The sequence below is a fragment of the Camarhynchus parvulus genome, chromosome 1 (genome assembly GCF_901933205.1).
Source record: "Camarhynchus parvulus chromosome 1, STF_HiC, whole genome shotgun sequence".
NCBI classification, from domain to species: Eukaryota; Metazoa; Chordata; class Aves; order Passeriformes; family Thraupidae; genus Camarhynchus; species Camarhynchus parvulus.
This window is the reverse complement of record NC_044571.1, coordinates 6,066,125-6,084,077: the sequence shown is the minus strand read 5'-3', so window position 1 is coordinate 6,084,077 and position 17,953 is coordinate 6,066,125. Positions and strand designations below refer to the sequence as shown.

Sequence of the window (17,953 nt, the reverse complement as noted above, 5' to 3'; positions counted from 1 at the left end):
GGGAGGGGCCGCCTCAGGGCCGGGAGCCGCGGGCCCTTCTTCCCGTCCCGACCCTCATTTATCGGGAATGGCAGCGGTGGGAAGGGAACTGAGGGTGAAAAGATAACGGTGAGGATGTTACAGGGGAAAAATGAACAAGTTGGCAGACGGTACAAAGCTGGGAGGAGTTGTTGGGTCCCTTGAGGGCTCGGAGGGCCTGCAGAGAGACCTTGCTAAATCAGAGAGATGGGCAATCACCATCTGTATGAACATTGGAAAAGTGCTAGATTCTGCTCCTGGGATGGGACAATCCTGGATATACGGACAGAATGGGGAATGAAAGGTTGAAAAGAAAGGTATTAAACTATCAGAGAGTGTCCAGAGTAGGGCAGTGAAGATGGTGAAGGCCTTAAGGAGAAGCTGTGTGGAGAGCACTTGGTCTGTTCAGCCTGGACTGAGGGAAGACCTCATTGCAGTTACCTTTAATATTTAAAGCCCCATAAAACAAATCCAGAAGAGCAGAATACACTGAGAAAATAAATTCTGGATCATTGGTAATATTTGTAGTATCTTCATTAAAAGCCCTTTACAGCATGTGGCTTGAAAGTATTACAAGGATAAACCCAATTCCTTGTATTCAGGTCCCCACTGTGCCTAGTCAGTTCTCCCATCAATTCACAAAAACAGAGGGAATCAAAAGTTTCAGGTTTTAATGTGTTAATAAACAACATTAAAAAAAAAAGACACAAAAGGGCTTTCATCAAAAAAATAAAAAATGTCAAAAAAAATCTCAAAAAAATCCAACAAGCCATGACATTTGTAACACATTCTCTTACAGTTTAAGTTACATTAGTGAGTTGGTAATGTCCAAACAAATTTTCACTACAGTATCTCAAGGCTGTCAAGCAAACCTTGACACAAGCTCTAAAGCCCCATAAATTTTCTCCAATAGCTGCTGCTATGGGTCCTCATTTCTCCTCATTATTGAAATCTCATCAGGTTTGGAGGTTACAGAACTAAGAAAAGAGTGTTCCACAAATATGTACATATTAAATCCAAATAAAACAACATTTAAAACAAGTTGAGACCAGTACCATTTCCAATTAAGAATTTTTTTCTACCCTTTTTAAAATTCAGACTCAGTCTAGGATAAGCCTGCACTATAAAATTCACAATACTTAATGTGCAAGGCATTTTTAATAAAGAATAAACTTCTTCCAGTCATACTTCTAATTTCCCTAAGAACAGTTTTTTGTTTTCTTACTTGAAATCAGAATTATTAAAAAAAATAAAAATAAATCAGTTAATCAAGAAATCAGTGCTGTCAAGTTTACAGCCAAATGGTACAGGAAATAGGCCAAGTGCCATCCATGGCATATCCTACATTTCCATCACTACTTCCCAGGGAACTCCATCACACTGTTAGGAACTGATGCCACTATGAGGGCCACTCATTCTCAGTGAATACCACTGCATAAAATACTGTCTGAGGTTTTCTCCCTCTCACAAGGAGTAATTAGGAACTCAAATTATCCTTATGAGCTTCTTGCATAAGATAATCACTGTCAGAATCCAATTCCTCTTCATCTCCTGGTGTTTCCTCTGCTGCACGTTTCATGCCCCGCTGCTGGGAAATGGCCAAGGCGTATTTGATGTTGTAAATGTTCCATTCACAGCTGTAAAAATAAATAGGAAAACGTTTTTTTCCCTTCTAAAATAAAAACAACTCTAAAAGAAGGCTGTCTCAAAAGCTTTACCAGCACACTGTCATCCCCCCAATCACTCCAGGTTTTTGATTTGGACTTTCAAGTGTAACAATACATACAGTTTTGAAACATCTTCAAAGTGACGCTGGATGCTCTTCTGGAGGAACTGAATCACAGGGAGCAGCTTCACTGACCTTGGATGGAGAAAACATGCAATTTGCAGTGCAGTTCATGTGTACATATGGAAATAGAACTTTTCTATACTCTCAAGATTCTAACAAGCATACAACTTCAATGCCAACTTTTTAAGATAATCCTAAAGAAACAAAAACTCTCTGCTTTTGACTCTGCCCACAATGATTACACTCAATACAAGTAATATATTGTGAGAAATATTTTTTCCAATGTCCAGCTGCATCTTGAAGAGCAAATTCTGCTTGCTGCAGCAATGACAGTACCTTTCAGATACTACAAGATTTTCTAAACAATGGGGAGTTTGTTTTAAATTGTCCTCTTCTACTTTAGCAGGAACAAAAGGAGAGATTTTGTTCCAGTCATTTCAGTAACTAAAACATTAATATCCATGTTGAAGCAAGGGAAGAGTTACACAATGCACTGTTTTTTAAATTGCAGGACTCCTTCTCAGATTTCCTCTCAGCCCATTTTAAATTTGCAAATTTGCCTGGTTTCATTCCTAGAAGTCTAAAGTTCCATATTTAGGGGGGGGCTGAATATAATTCACAGACCAGGCCTGTGTAGTTCTGAAGTACTCTGTAGCAAGGCAGAGTACTACCAGCTACAGTCACAAGCTAGATCTGTAAAACTGCAATCAATACCTGCACATCACCTTTCAGTTACATTTAAGATGCATAAATGTTTAAAAACACAACTGCCAAATCTTGTTATCACTCTTGAAATCATTGTGCAGTTATTGTCTAAGCAATTCAAGCAGTTTTACCTGTTTTATTTGAAAAATGTTTCTGCAATGTATCTTCACAAATCCAGTAACATATTCCACTTCTGTCACACACACTTTTTAGAATCTTTTTAGACCTTTAAGATCAAGTCCAAACTGTAACTTTTACCATACAGAGCTTGTAAAACTGAAGTGTTCTAATTGTAGTGCATGCATTATCTAGAATATCAGTAATGTTAAGTAAAAGCCTTAAACTGACAGGTTTTTAATTTTAATATCCTTGTCAGCATTTTGACTTTCACGGGATCTCACCTTGTTTTCAGCTTCTGTCCATGCAGCATAAGCAACTTATGAGCCCAAATAAGATAGAACTCCAAGTGACAAGAGGTCTCAAAAGCAGAGGCCAGGAACTCCAGTAACTTCTCCACATACAGGTCTGGCAGTGATGAGCAGACAACATCAACTGTGCAAAAAGGAAAATAAAACCCCATAAACATTCAACAGAGTTGGGTTACAATTTGGAATAACACGAAGGAGACCACAGGAAAGCATTGGGGGAAGAAAAAAGCAGCATTTTGGCAAGTGGTGGGTATTTAGTGCTGTATTTCAGGGTACAGTACCACAACCTCTCAGGGGACAAATGAACCTTCCAAACACTACTGTATTTAAAAGCAAGAAATTAACTCCTCCCTCTCCAAGTTCTTCCTCCTAGCAGAGTACTCTCCCCAGCAGCTCTCCTTCAGAATTTTTACTTCACCCTTTTCTCCTCTTTTCTAAAGGAACAGACTTATATTGTTGCTGCTTCTGACCTCACCCAAATTTCTGTATTCAGTGGAACCAGTTATGCACAACAATCAGAGGCACTGATACTTGAAAAGACAGCAAAGTCACCTGCCCCACAGGAAGTGTCTGAATGCTGTTAGCAACAGCACAGCACAAAGAAACACTATTTAGAAGCATCCAAAATAATCTCATCTATAACTAAATGACCTCATTATATTTAACCCACTCTCAAAAACAGCTTTTGATTAAGAAATAGGCACACAATCATCCTGTTAGCAGTGAATTACAACAGCCTCTCCTCAGTTGTACTCTGGCCTTCCAATCATTTTCCAAGCTCTCCACCAGATGTTCTGGAGTATCAATGTCTTTTCTTGTGCTGTCAGTCCCAGAACCAGGCACAGTACTCCTGATGTGGTGCCACAAGTGCTCAACAGACAAGATTCATCACTTTCCTCAAACTGCTGATTACAACCTTGCTACTGGTTAATGGTCTTCATCACACAGGCACAGTGCTAACAAGGTTAAACTTGATGTGCCCCTCCAACACCAGCTGCTTCCGAGAAATGACATCCAAAAACTCTGCCTGCACCTCTAGGCCTGATCAAATTCCATGCTGAGAAGTCACTAAATGAGCATGAAGTAGATGGGTAAAATTAAAACATAAATTAACACTAAAAAGTCTGCCTTTACACCTCAACTCATGGCTCACACATGTCTGTTTACAGCCAGCTCAGCCCACTTTCATGCCAGTTCCACTCACCTTCACTGCTAGGGACAGCCTCTATCACCTCCTGAATTAATTTCTTTTCATTCAGCTTGAAGGCCATGACAATAGCCATAGTGTATTCCTTCTGACTCAGTGTTTTTCGGATATTGCTGGGTGTGACATCAATATCCAGCTCAAAAGGATCAAAAATTAGCCCAGAGTCCAGTGAATAGAGCAGGAGGCCCTCTGTGGTGGTGGCTGCCCAGCTTCGTCCTAGAAGAGAAATAATAATAATAAACAACAAAGAGGGGTGTTCCAGAATGGAAACAGAAGAGTAATGATAATCCTCCAGTACTCTATTCTTTCACATGTTTTACATGGAATTAAAAAAAAAATCCTAAATTAACTGTTGGTACTAACCTGTAGGACAAAATCGCACACAAGTCACCCTTATTTCTGGTTTAAAGTGTCGGTAGCTCATGTCACCTAGAAGAGAAATTTAGAAGTGATTTAACAGATTCATCACAAGTTCACAGTCTAGTTACCAACTCTGACTATGATGTTACCATTAAATAATGTGCAGCATGGTAAAAGCTGGCAGAATTAAAGACTGGGTAAGGAAGGCACAGGTCATGTCCAAGAGATCACAGCTTAAGTGGTGGGCCCAAATTTTGTAGTCCTGATCTTAAAACTGAGCTAAACAAGTCAAACCCTTCTTACCTGTGTCAAAAGTTCTGATGCACATAAAAGCAGAAACAAAGAGAGAAAATCCAAAGCCATACCTCTTTTTACTCCAGGAAGAGGGATGGCAACACCTTCATCACCTCCACCGCCTTCATCAATCAGAGCCATGCTGCCAAATTCAGTCATTTTTCTCCGATCTAAGTACTCCTGAAAAACATGCAAGTTCCATTCACTGCACTGAATCTCTTCTCAAACTGCAGAGCTCAGTTTAGACTGTCCTTTCACATTATTATAACTTTGTTCTACTCCAGAGATGCAGTTTGCTTCCTCAGCTGCAGCCCTACTCTTTCTGCCCTGCAGGTTTGCTCCTCTGTGCTAATGCAAGGGCTGTGTGGCCAGAACACTGCAAAAGAGATTTTAGGGACTTCACAATGGAAGCGAGATTTTAGGGACCTCTCTGGTCCCCCTTTCTAAATATCCATCCCCTCCAGGATTCTGTTTCTGCTTGTTCACTTTCTTTCAAGGCAGATGTTGAGCTACACCAGCTCATAGACCACTGCTGACAAAGAAGGATACTTGGAACCCCAGTAAGATACAGCCTGACATGAACAATAATCATTCTTCCTGGTAAGGGGATGGTGAAAAGGATTACTGGAATTTTTTTCCTTCTCACGTTTTTCATCATTCACTTCACTTTTGAAGGAATTCAATTTGGCATTTGGCAATATTCAGAAACAGAGTTTATAAAGGACAGTGATGCTGTTCTGTGTCCACAAAAAAAGTCCTTAATTTCTCTGCTAACACAAACTGACACCCAGAAGTTAGCTTAGTACAAAATGTTGGTAATTTAAATTTTCACTTCCACTTTAAGTCTAGTGCCAACTAACTTAGTATGCTTGAGAGTTCTGCCCATTCAACACAAGCACACTACAAAGCTGGAAAGAGTTTCAGGAATTCATTCTGTTCCAAGAGGATATTTCCTTCCCCCTCTCCTGCACCAAAATAAACCCATTCTTTAAAAAAAACATTAATGAATCACTCTTAATGAGATATTATATCAAAACCAAAGTCTTGTGGGGGTGAGGAAATTCAAAAAAGACTCCTGTGCTCACATACCTCCATTGCATCTAAAGAATGGTTGCATGAAATTTCGAATTTTTTCATAAGAATCTGTTCCTTGACATTATATATACAGACAAATTTTGACAATCCACCTGCCAGAATAGATTGACCATCTGCTGAGTAGCACAGAGTTGTAAAAGATCTGGTAAAGAAAAAGAGAAAGCAGTTTAATTTTACTTTCACATCTGAGCTAAAAGACACGAGTACAATGTGAAGACTCAGCAAATAACCACTCCATGGAAAAAGTGCACATCTTCATTCACAAAGTATGTACTTCACACACACATTTACTACAAAGCATTTGGTGCTTTACTATGAATCACGGACAATTTAGAACTCCAACAGCTTTATGAAATACTTCCATACTTCTGAATCTGAGTCACAGCTCAGTCAATGAGCTCTCAACTACATCATGCATGACACTAAAAACAGCCAGAAGAGCTAGAGAAAAACCAATGCCATGGCATGTTTGAAAAACATGGTTGAGAGCTCACCAGCAAAAAATAGTGCTTTTTTCTAAAACTTTTTTCCAAAAAGTTTTTGTTTTGTTTTATTTTTTTATTTATTTTGAGTGGAAGCAATATGGAACAAAAAGGGGGAAAAGAGAAGAATAAAACATTTCTCTAAGATACTTTTTGACAGCACACAAATTCAATTCGCTTTTAAACATTACTTCAAATGCATAACAACAGGTAATAAACCCCATACTTTAATTACCTTCTTTAAAAAATGTAATAGTTTCTACATACTAATGGTTGTACACCAGTATTTCTGTAGAAAGGTATCTACTAAGAACCTAACCCACAGCAAATTAACACCTTAGCCTGAGAAGCTCAATATTATGTTGGCAACCCAACATAATAAAGATGAGAAAAAACATGTGCTCAGAATGATGCTGACCAGGGAGAGAACACAGCCAGCTACAAAAGGGAGGCATCTACATGTCAGGCAGGCTTTTAAAATCCAGCATCAGAATCAGGAATATCTGAACAGCAGATGCACTCTGCAATCTTCATGTAGAAAACAAATGGAAAAACAACACAGCATGGCACCCTCTTGTCACTGCAGCCCCCTGGACGTACTTGCCCTTGGCTGCCTGCTTGGCAGTTATTTTATCCAGCTCCTTCCTCCCCATCTGGAGATCATGCCTGCCCTCAATGGAGCCAGTCTGCACTGCATTGTCATGATCCCAAAATGTTATCTGGCCGTTCAAAGCAGCAACTGCCAGCTCCTTGCCATCGGGACGGAAGGCAACAACAAGAACTGCAAAGAATTTCATAATAGTTAAAAATGTACTCAGATGCTTTTCGAAAAAAATACCCGAATTTTTCTAGGATCTTACCTCAGCTATTAGAAAAAAATTAAGAGTAAAAAGAGTAAAAGTTTAAGAGTAAAAAGTATGACTGTACTTTTTCCTGTGGACGACATACAATTATATGTTGTTAATTATAACGCTAATTATAACGCTAAGCTAGAATTAAAGTATTTATTGCACTGTTAACCAAGCACAAGAGTAAAGTATCTGAACTTTTGATCTCCATTTCCATGAATGAGTCTCCCTGTATTTGACATGTTCTGTTGTTATTAACATATTTTACACATTATTTTTATATTTGATAAAAGATGAGAAATGAAACAAAAATTACCATCTGAGTTTATTATGAATGTCTCCTTAGTTCTCCAGCTGTCCAACATATCCCATAATTTTACAGTCTTATCCCAAGAGGCACTGGCTAGAACACACTTCATTGGATTAAAGGACAAGCTGCTGATGGGACCCTCATGACCTGCTAAGACCTAAAAAGAGAAGAAAAAAATAACCTGGAATTAGGTGTAAGAAACTGAAATCTGTGTAGTCTGCATTCAGTAAACTCCAGATACAGCCAATAAACCATGCCTGACTTGTCCACACACATTTGAGATCACTTTTGGACACAGGGCGCAATACACACCAGTGATTCTCAACTTTTTATTTGCACAAGTTTTAAAAAAATTCCCTGAAGTGCTACCACTATATAGGCATCTACTACCACTCCTATGCACACACTTTAGGGATGCAGTGTGCCAATTTCCTCCCTCCTTTCAAAACAATCAGACCAATTGTGAAAAACAAGTCATTGCTCTGAAAATTTAGTATCTCCTGCAGCTGACAGAACTTCAGAATAAAAACAAAAATTAAAAACTGAGAATAAGAGTAACAGAGATTTTCATTTCAGGGAGTTTCTGCTTCTCCAAAAAAAATATCAAGGAAAGAAACTAAACTCAAAACTCTGGAGATCCAGTCAAGTATATCCTGAGTTACTGAAGTGATCTGTATTCCATGGCTGTGCCAAATTAAATATGTGAAGCACTGAGCTCTTCTACTTGTACAAGATGTACAGGAATGCTTAAGAATTGAAACAATAATTGAAAAATCATGCCCCTCCCCTGCTCCAGCAAAACCCTTCATGAAATCTGTATCAGTCTTAATACAAAAACTACAATTTCTTCATTACCTGCAGAAAATATGTGGAAAAGAACATCTCTGAATAAGGAGGGAAAGATTCTCCTGCCCATGTGTTAGCTCAGCAACACTGGTGTTAGGTCATCACTAGAAAGAGCTCATTACTCAAAAATTTTAACAACTATTTCCCACACAAATTCAGGGTGAGCTCCATGCAATAAATAAAACTTAAAAAATGCTGAGAGCAACATAGTGGAGCTCCAGTTTTTGAACATAAATCTCAAAGTTGCTGAATATCACCATACTCCACACAAAGTTAAATTCAAGCCCTCCCAACACTCTGGGTCCTTACATCCAGCAGCCTCCCACTCTGCATTGACCAGATGAATATTTCAAAGGAATCCTGGGAACCAGCTGCCACAATCTCACCACTGGAGTCCACAGCTAAACAGGAGAACTGACTTGGTCGTGGAGAGGTAAAGGTACGGAAATTCCGGTACCTGTTGAGGAGGTGAAAAGAAATTATGAGAACATTTTATGTAGATTTAAATGTGTGTTTAACAAGTTTATTTACAAAAGGAGTTCATTTGTTTTGTAAAGACTTCTAAGCTATGTACAGAAAAAATATTGTTTTTATAAAATTAAATATGTTGCCTCAGCATGATTGCAAGATCCAAAAGAAGTATGAAAAACTCTGCAGAAATAGGAGACAAAAATACTCTGAGGAGCTTTCTTCTATTAAATAGCATGTGTCCATTTTTTAGAAACATGGGCTTGTTTACACACCCAGTTCTGTGCACAGCTGTATTATACTATGGAAAGTGCCATCTCCCCATTTGAGTAAAGCCAGACAATGATTTTCCTGGATTTCCAGCTTCTCTGAGGAAACTTCTTCCAGAATTTTCTTCACAGATATTGGACGGAGTAAGAGCATTCCTAATAACTATCTAAATTTAAATCAAAGGCTGAACCAAAAACCAGTAAGGCAGTGCTGCTCACCTTTATGAGACTTCAAACAAGCAATCAGCAATTTGCTGTATTTTGGGGTGAGTGTGAAAGCTGAGGACTAAATGAGACACAAAAGCTTTCATGCAAAGAGTCACCTGTGCAGATCAAAGGCACGCACTGTTCCATCCAGGGAAGCGCTCAGGACAACATAACCAGTGGAAGTGAAAGTTACAGCAGTTACACCACTGTTATGTTCTGTAAAGGTGACAAAACAAAAGCTGCTTGAAGTGTTCCACACTTTCACCTGCAGGACAGACAAGAAAAGACTTCTTAGAATCACCATCATCAGTAAAGAGAGAAAATAAGGGTAAGACAGCAGCAGAGTAAAGAAACCCTAATTACAGAACTCTGCAACAGCATGAAAGACTATCAGTAATAGCACTCAAGAGGCCAGAGATTATCATTAAACCTCTTAAGACACATTTGCAACATAAAAATCTAAGTGGAGACAGACACAAACAAAGTTGAAACAAAGTTAAAAAAGGAAAGTAACACTTGGTGAGTATCTTGAGCTTCCAAGCTTATACTGTCAAATAAGACAGGTGTCAAATTCACAACCAACTCTAAAGTCATTACAGAAGTTACAACTGAGATGATATTTCAATTGTTTTGGGGGTTTTTTTCCCTGAACAAAAAATTTATGCATTTAGCCTTCTGCAGTTTGAGACTTCTCAACTTTGGCCAATTTTCATCCGCAATGGCAGAAACCATGAAGTGGCAGATCTTTTTCTGCCATTTAAAAGATTTGACAGGACATCAGCTACTACTGTTGTCCCATTTACACGCCAAGACATTGTGGCAAAACACCTTTTAAAATAAAAGCACCTGTACACACAGCCTAGCATTTCAATGCAAGTCATCCATGAGAAGTTAATTTTTCTTTTAAATAACAAACTTCTGGAATAGCACATTTAAACAAAAAAATTGCACTTGCATAAATAATTTGAAATTAACTTCATATCAAAAAACAATTATTTAAAGGGTAAGAAGTTGGGTGGCTGAAGTTCATTCATCCCAAGATATTATGGGACCATAAATAAATTAACATTGATGAATTTGTTACTTTTGCATTTATGGTGACTGGACCTGTAATAATTTAAAAATCACCTGCTAGAAAGCATAAGTGATGCAATTTGTAGCCACAGGTAGTAACAAAGCAAAATATATATACTCTAGAGAGAAAAATCAAAACATTAAAGGAAAGAGAGAAGAAAATATTTATGACTTTATAGTAAGAAAAATATGTACCAATTACAGTAACAGAGCTTTCTACATAAAATGGAAAGTCAAGCTGCTTAGTACATTATTAAAAGTTCACATTCCAGCAATATTGCCTCACTTACTTTGCCATCCTCCCCTCCAGTTACTATGTACTGTCCATCTGGAGAATATGCCAAGGAAACCATGCTGTTGAAATGGCCCTGCTGCTTCAGCACGTAGGACTCGCTCTGCCACTCCCACACCAGGAGCTGACCCAGACCTGTAAGCACAGCAGGATTAACCACAGCCACCAACACAATGACCCTGCAAATGCAAGCCACAAAACACACAGGGGCAAGCAATGTCAAAAAAAACCCCAAAAAAACCCCAAAGGTTAATGCAGATAGGTTGAATTCTGCATCTTTCAGTCCTAATAAGAGCTTTTTCCTTTTATAACTTCAAGGCAATTTCCCCAAAAATTTCCTCCACAAGCTGTTGGAATAATGTTTTCAATAGTACAACAGCAATGCTATCAACCAGTTGATAAATGAGCTGGAAAGAAAAGCAGGGCTGCATATAAGAGGAAAATTTTGGGGTTTGTGCAAACCACTATGGACAGGGTGGGAATCCTGGAACATCCAGGCAGGTTAGTAAAATGCTGTGGGCAACATGTGGCAAAAGCAGAAATTAACTACAAGGGACCTGGGCTCTCCCTAACTCTGTTAAAAGCCTTCCTATATAAAATATAGGAAATATATAAAACATAAGAAGTGTTTTTTCCTGTATCAGTAAAATATTTTCCTGAATCATCAGAATTCTGTGAGAGATTAATTTGTGATATTTCCTTTACTATACCTAGACTCCACAGATATGAGACTATCAATTATTTAACATTTGGAGTCCAAACTAGCAAGAGGAATTTGGGCCTCATGTCCACCACATTCCTTATTTTTCCCATTAATACAGACCACAAAAATCTGACAAACCTGAACATCCAAAGGCAATCCAGTCACCAGTGCAGTTGATAGAAATAGAAGCTATCCTTTGGTCTGAAATACTGAGGTAAGAGAATTAACCAATAAACAAACTTGTGTGATAAAACTTCAAGTCTAATATTTATTAGAACTGTTCAAGCAAGTTGTTTGATTGTTTTACTGAACTTCTGTGCCACTGTAACATCAAAAACCACAAAGTTCATTCCTTTGTTCCACTCCAAACCATCAAACATTCCTTATTCAGAATGAAGGCAGAGTACCTGCAACCCAAAAATGTACTTGCCAACAGAGTAAAACTCCCCAAGTTTAAGAAAATAAAATAGGGGCCTTTTTGTACATGGAAATTGTTTACAGTTATGGAAAAGAATCTGATTTGATTTCTCAACTTAGACACAATTTACAGATAATTTTACATATGCAGAACTTTCCAGCTAATATTTTCTACAAAGAAAGTGAAAATATTAAAATGGACAGAGTTAATGAAGTCTAGCAAACAACCAGGAACTCCTGAGAAGTTTCCTTATTCAGACCTCATTTTTCCAGAATAAGGAGTGGAATTATATGGTATTTATTACATAAATTTATGATTCTGCCTTTCCAGAAACTACAATCATGTTTTAAGATTTTTGTGCTCTTTTTTATTCATCCTTCACTGCTTAACATGATGTGTTCTCAGTCAAACAAACATGAAACCCTAGCAAAAAAACCTGTTCCCTTCCCCCACAAAAATCAAACCAAATATAGTGACAACCCCATGGCTCACCTCAAGGAGTGGATCAGATTGAAATCTGGAAGCTCGTGGAGGTGAAAGACTCCAGAGGCAAAACCAGTGACTAAAAGATGTGTTTTCTTGTGATAGGCTGCAGCTGTCAGGTTATTAAAATCTCCCTCTTTATTGAAAAAATACCTGGCACCCAAGAAACAAGAAAAAAGGTGAATGCTGAAGAACAGATGTTGTAAGAGCTGCATCTCCAAGCAACTCACCAAAGAGGCTGATGAGCCACCTTTATGTCATTTCCTGAAGTCAACCAACCCTTTCAGGCAAGAAACCAAAGCCTCAAGACCTAGAGAGGGTACTGTAGTAAAGATCCCATTTACAATTTCTGAGTTCCAAACAACAGCACACCACGAGCCAGTATTTCTTATATTGTTAAAATTACACTTGTTATTCTGAAGGTGAAAGGTAGTGCCCATCATATAATCAGGGTAAGACAGACAGGAGTTCTACCAGAACTATTTAAAATGGGATGTGCAGTAAATTTCTAAATCCTAGACAGTTTTATACTGCTTTGAGTAAGTTATAACAGATGAAAAAAAAGCCCAGTACAATAAATCCCCATCGCTACTTTGATTTTTGATAACTGAAAACCACTTACTTTGCAACACGTGAATATTTAACTTTATTTCTAGTCTCTTCTTCACTTGGATCAGCTTTCCCATGAATTTCTTCACCCTTGCGCTCTTCAAGCAGCTCTTCATCATCTTCTGCTGCCTTCTTTTCCTTTGCTGCATCTTTAGGGGGCATGGGCTTCAAACCATCCAGCTCAGTGTCACACTGCCACACACACAGAGCTGCATCCTGGCTAATTGTGTACAGCTAGAATACAAACACAAATTATTACTGTCCAATATCCATGCTCTGTGCTCTGCAAAAATATGAATATGGACCTGCAGAAGGGACAGCAAGCGTGCATTCTATTCTTAGGATAGAATCCAAGGTGCTTTGAATTGGGAGTTTTACTTGTCCTGAGAACTGGTGAATTATTTGCCTGCCCTCAGAAGAATTTTCCAAAGGCCAAAGGCAACTTGATAACCAGTCAGCATTACAGGTAAACTAAACAATTTTTTCACATTTAAAGCTATAATGTTTTGGGTGAGCAAATTCAAACACATAATTATGGCAGAGCAATCAAGAGACACTTCTGTATTTTCTAAATTCTGAGATATTGTCAAACTAGTCCCCTACAGAGAAGGTTCTGTTTCCACTATTTTAATATTACAATTCAGGTGTGTTGTGTGATTTTACATACATCTAGGCTGTTCTCTTCAAAAAAGCAGGCAACTATGACATCCTTATGGCCTCCAAGAGAGTAGTAGATCAGGTTTGCCCATCGTTCTGCTCCAAACACCCACGTAGACATATCCTTGCTCCCCACTGCAAAGCACCTGCAAAAGAAAAATAGAAAAGAAAATTAGAACACTGGACTGCAAAACTCTTCCTTGGGTGGAGAATGTTCTGAGCTCAAATCCACCAATTACCACTTTAATTTTACAAACAAGTGTTGTAAACTGTGCTTGGTGACTGTAGCAGAGGTAGAAGGGGCTAAAACACATTCAAAAGGTCAACCCTGCTCACATTCCTAAGATATGTTCCTTTTATGAATTATTATGCATTTTCAAGTAAGAATCCACTCTTGATTCCCATTTTTTATACTTTCTGGTCTGCCTAATTGTATTTTTAAATTAAAGACAAAATTTTTAAAGCTAGTACAATACTTCAGAGGAAATGCAACGTGCATTGAAATATCAACATGTGCAGGTAAACAGTGCTTCAGTTTAACAACTCACTTGGAATCATCAGTCCAGTCAATACAAGTTGTTTCATCATATGGGCCATAGTAGGTTTTGTCCAGAACAAATGCATTAAATTCTCTCTTCTTCCCAGGAGCATGGTACAGGTAAGCAAGATTGTCTTTTGTAACCACAAATTTCCTGGTGTAAGGGGGGGGAAAAGACGTAATTGCACACAAAGCTGATAAAGCAAACAACTGTTCAGTACAGACTGCAATACAATGAACCAATACAATAAGAGGCTCCTGCACTACTGAAACAATAAAAATGGATTGCTTTTGAAGGAAAAACAAAGTAGCTGCAGATTGATATTATCCCCCAACTTAAGCATTATAAAAGAGAAAACCTTCAGTAAAAAATCACTGCAATTGAATAATGAAATTCTTATTCTCAAAGCCCCAAAACAGAAGGAAAAGTTCAAACACTCAAACCAGGATATTCTATTTCCAAGGCTTTGCTTTCCTTCTTTTCATCCCCCTCTCAATTTTACAAAGTGACCCTGATCAGCTCAAAATCTCCCCTCACTCAGGAACAGGAAACATTCCCAGATTGGTTAGCATGTCTTCATAATCACAACTAGTTTATGGGGCAATTCCTGCTGTTTTGTTCTGAAGCATGCACTCTTTACTTACTTGCCATCAGGGGAAAAGCTGACACTGTGAACTGGCTTGTGGAAATAAAACTGATGTATCACACATTTCCCAATCAAACTCACAAGCAAGGCAGCTCCCTCTGTAAGGGCAGAAAAAAGGATCATGAGAATAACTGAGTTCCCAAAGAAATCATAATCCTAGCAAACCTTCTTTTCTTAAAGAGGAGGGGGGAAAGCTTTTCAAGTGTGCTTAATATTATTAAAATTAAGAAAATACAGAAAATACAGTCCAAATTATGAGACAGTATCCAAATTCTGTTAACAAGTTATTTGTAAACAGAAAAATTATAATGCCATTTCTAAAGCATACCACTTCCAATTTTGTGTTAAGGTTGAACACCTAACACCTAATACAGATTTCCTCCCCAAAAGGCCGTATTTTTACTGAATTCTTTTACAAAACAAGTGTCTGTGCAAGTACCTTCATCAATTAGAATGGCAAGGCTTCCATCTGGAGAGAGCCCCACGCACACAATATTGAGCCGTGTAGCCAAGGGCAACGTCTCACACTTGTTACTGCAACAAAAACACCGAACAGTAAAATGAGGACAGGAATGCAGGAAGAACATCAGTGTCAGTGAAATGTGGTTTGATACCTTTCTTAAGGCCACAGTCAAAATTTAATGTAAAATCCCGACAACTTTGTTCAGCTGTCACAATCCCATGAGCACCAAGTAGGTGGGTTGTTCTGTGCAGGGCCAGGAGCTGGACTCGACCATCCTTCCAGGCTCCAGGATGGTCTGTAATTCTGCATAACAGAATTATAATTCCAGGCTCCAGAATGGTCTGTAATTCTGCATAACAGAATTATAATTCCAGGCTCCAGGATGGTCTGTAATTCTGCATAACAGAATTGTAATTCCAGGCTCCAGGATGGTCTGTAATTCTGCATAACAGAATTGTAATTCCAGGCTCCAGGATGGTCTGTAATTCTGCATAACAGAATTGTAATTCCAGGCTCCTGACTGGAACGCAGGCACAGGGAGCATCGATCGCAACTCTGACACACAGGAAAGGCTGCTGATGCTCTAATTTTTGTTATATACAAGACAGAAGCACACAAAGAGACCATACAACTAAATCAAACACAAATCTATTTCTTCCCTTTAATTTTTTCTCTAAAATACACCTTAACGTAATTCCTCTGCTATTCTCCACACGGGTCTACCCGCACAACACCGTGACAGATATTCCACTAGGCAGCCTTCTACCTCTTAATGCTAAAGCAGACGCTTTCCAGGATATTTTAGCAGGCCGAGCATCCTGGACAGCCCCATGGATCGGGCTCCAAAACGCCCTCAGAGCTTTATTCCCGCCGAAACCCCCGCACTGGCAGTGCCAGGCCCTCCCCGCCCCTCGCCGCTCTCACTTCTTGAGGTCGAACAGGGAGATCCTGTTGCCGACGGGGCTGAGCAGGGAGTTGCCATCGCGGGTGAAGCTGAGGTTGCCGCGGCGGTACACGGTGCCCAGCAGGCCGGAGAACTGCGGGGGCAGGAAAGGGCAGGGTTAGAGGGGCTGCGGAGATGGGGATCGCGGGGAGATGATGGGGAGATGGTGCTGGGAGTCGGGGGCTGCCCCCCGGCCCGCGCTCACCCGGTACGCGAAGCGCATGGCGGCCACACGTGCGGAGGGCGGCCGCGGAACTGCGGCACCTAGGGGCGGGAACCAGGGAAAGGAAAGGAAGGGAGGAGAGAGGGAGGGACTGGGAGGAGAAAGGGAGGAGAGAGGGAGGAGAAAGAGAAAGGGAAAGGGACGGGCTGCCACGGCCTGTGGCACCGCCCTGTGTGCCCTTCCCCTGCCATGGGCCCGCTGCCCTCAGTCGCTCTGGGCCGTCCCCAGCCCCCGCCACGAACCAGGGGAGCTCTTTTTAGTAAATATATTACGGTATTTATACATTTTAATATAAATGCCTTGGAGTGACTGTGAAAGCTGGGCCTGTTTATTCTGGAGAAGAGAGGGCGGAGAGAGCTCATCAATCCGTATCAGTGTACCCAAGGTGGGTGTCAGAGGATGGTGCCAGGCTCTTTTCAGTGGTGGCCAGCATCAGAATGAGGAGCAGTGGCTGTAAAATAAAACACAAGCAGTTTCAACTCAACATGGGGAAGAATTTCTTTATGTTGAGGGTGGCAGAGCTCTGGGACAGCTGCCCAGGGAGGGTGTGGAGTCTCCCTTTCTGGAGACATTCCAGGCCCACCTGGATGTGCTCTGTGTCAGTGCTCTGGGTGACCCTGCCTTGGCAGGAGTTGGACTGGGTGATCTCCAGAGGTCACTCCAACCCTGACTGTTCTGAGATTCTGAAATTAGAGTGCAACAACACTGAATGCCCGGTGTATATAGGTGTGAGAGGTTTATTTTAAAGTTTTATTGCAGTGGAAGGGATGTTGGCATTCAGTTTGATTCTTTTCAATAAAAGTGTAAAACTATCACGAAGAAAATACATATGGAAAAGAAAGAAAGGGAAGGAATGGGTAAGAGTAGATAGTGGAAACATAACAGCACTTGTGGATCAAGTGATGAACACTCTACTTGAGTATTGTTCACTTGACACTCTAGATTTGAGTGTTGGCATTTCGATGTCCCTTGGTCAGAGAGATGGTCACAGTCTTGATCCTTTGGGGATGGGGGCCCACAAAACAAAGTTCCTTGGGTTATGTACAGTCAGATTAGCATTGCAACACCCAGATCCCTCCCCAGGAAGGGAATTCTTCATTTCTGACACAAGATTGGGGCACGCAGCACCAGCTGAGGGAGAGTTCCAGAAGGTGTCACAGGCTGCTTTGGGATCCTTGGTGGTCTCAATCCCCCTCTCTTGGTCTTGCCTGCTCCATGACTCCACTTCTGCACCCACATTGGGGCTTGTGTGGCCATCATGGACCTGACAGCAAAACTGGCACCAGAAAGATGCTGCTCTACCTTCATATTTCCCATTTGAATGGTTTTTGGTGTTTGAGGCTTAGTAATCCATTAAATCCTTACTGTCTATGCTCCTTCAGCTGGGTCCTTGGATAATCACTCACAGGTGTTAGTGTTGCAAAATGTGGAATATGTCAAAATTAACTTAAGTCAGGATGTTCTTTGATGGTTGATCTTTGTATACTTCCAAGCCTAATCAGCAAGGAAGGAGAATTAATTGGTGGTACAGGGAGCAGTGTCCCTTAGTTATGGATATCCTGGAACTAATGAGCATT

General features: G+C 40.0%; 1 protein-coding gene across 1 annotated transcript; it reads right to left on the bottom strand.

Annotated features, from left to right (window-relative positions):
* Positions 1 to 669: 669 nt before the first annotated feature.
* Positions 670 to 16,422, bottom strand: PWP2 (PWP2 small subunit processome component). The gene is made up of 21 exons (XM_030945727.1): positions 16,359 to 16,422; positions 16,135 to 16,247; positions 15,187 to 15,281; positions 14,746 to 14,845; positions 14,111 to 14,254; positions 13,573 to 13,708; positions 12,919 to 13,139; positions 12,306 to 12,449; positions 11,534 to 11,604; positions 10,691 to 10,827; positions 9,443 to 9,591; positions 8,692 to 8,839; positions 7,543 to 7,693; positions 6,979 to 7,159; positions 5,891 to 6,038; positions 4,873 to 4,981; positions 4,511 to 4,576; positions 4,145 to 4,363; positions 2,914 to 3,064; positions 1,805 to 1,879; positions 670 to 1,655 (listed from the first exon to the last, which is right to left on the bottom strand). Exons 1-21 carry the CDS (start codon positions 16,374 to 16,376, stop codon positions 1,496 to 1,498), a joined length of 2,736 nt encoding a protein of 911 aa, XP_030801587.1. The 5' UTR covers positions 16,377 to 16,422; the 3' UTR covers positions 670 to 1,495.
* Positions 16,423 to 17,953: the final 1,531 nt, after the last annotated feature.

Bases quoted from the DNA above. Each gene is read 5' to 3' on its own strand.
- PWP2 (XM_030945727.1), bottom strand. The intron at 7,694-8,691 runs GTAAGGACCCAG...TTCTCTTTTTAG, and splicing joins AGAGTGGGAGGCTGCTGGAT to GTCTTAGCAGGTCATGAGGG. The intron at 1,656-1,804 runs GTATGTATTGTT...TTATTTTTACAG, and splicing joins TTTGAAGATGTTTCAAAACT to CTGTGAATGGAACATTTACA.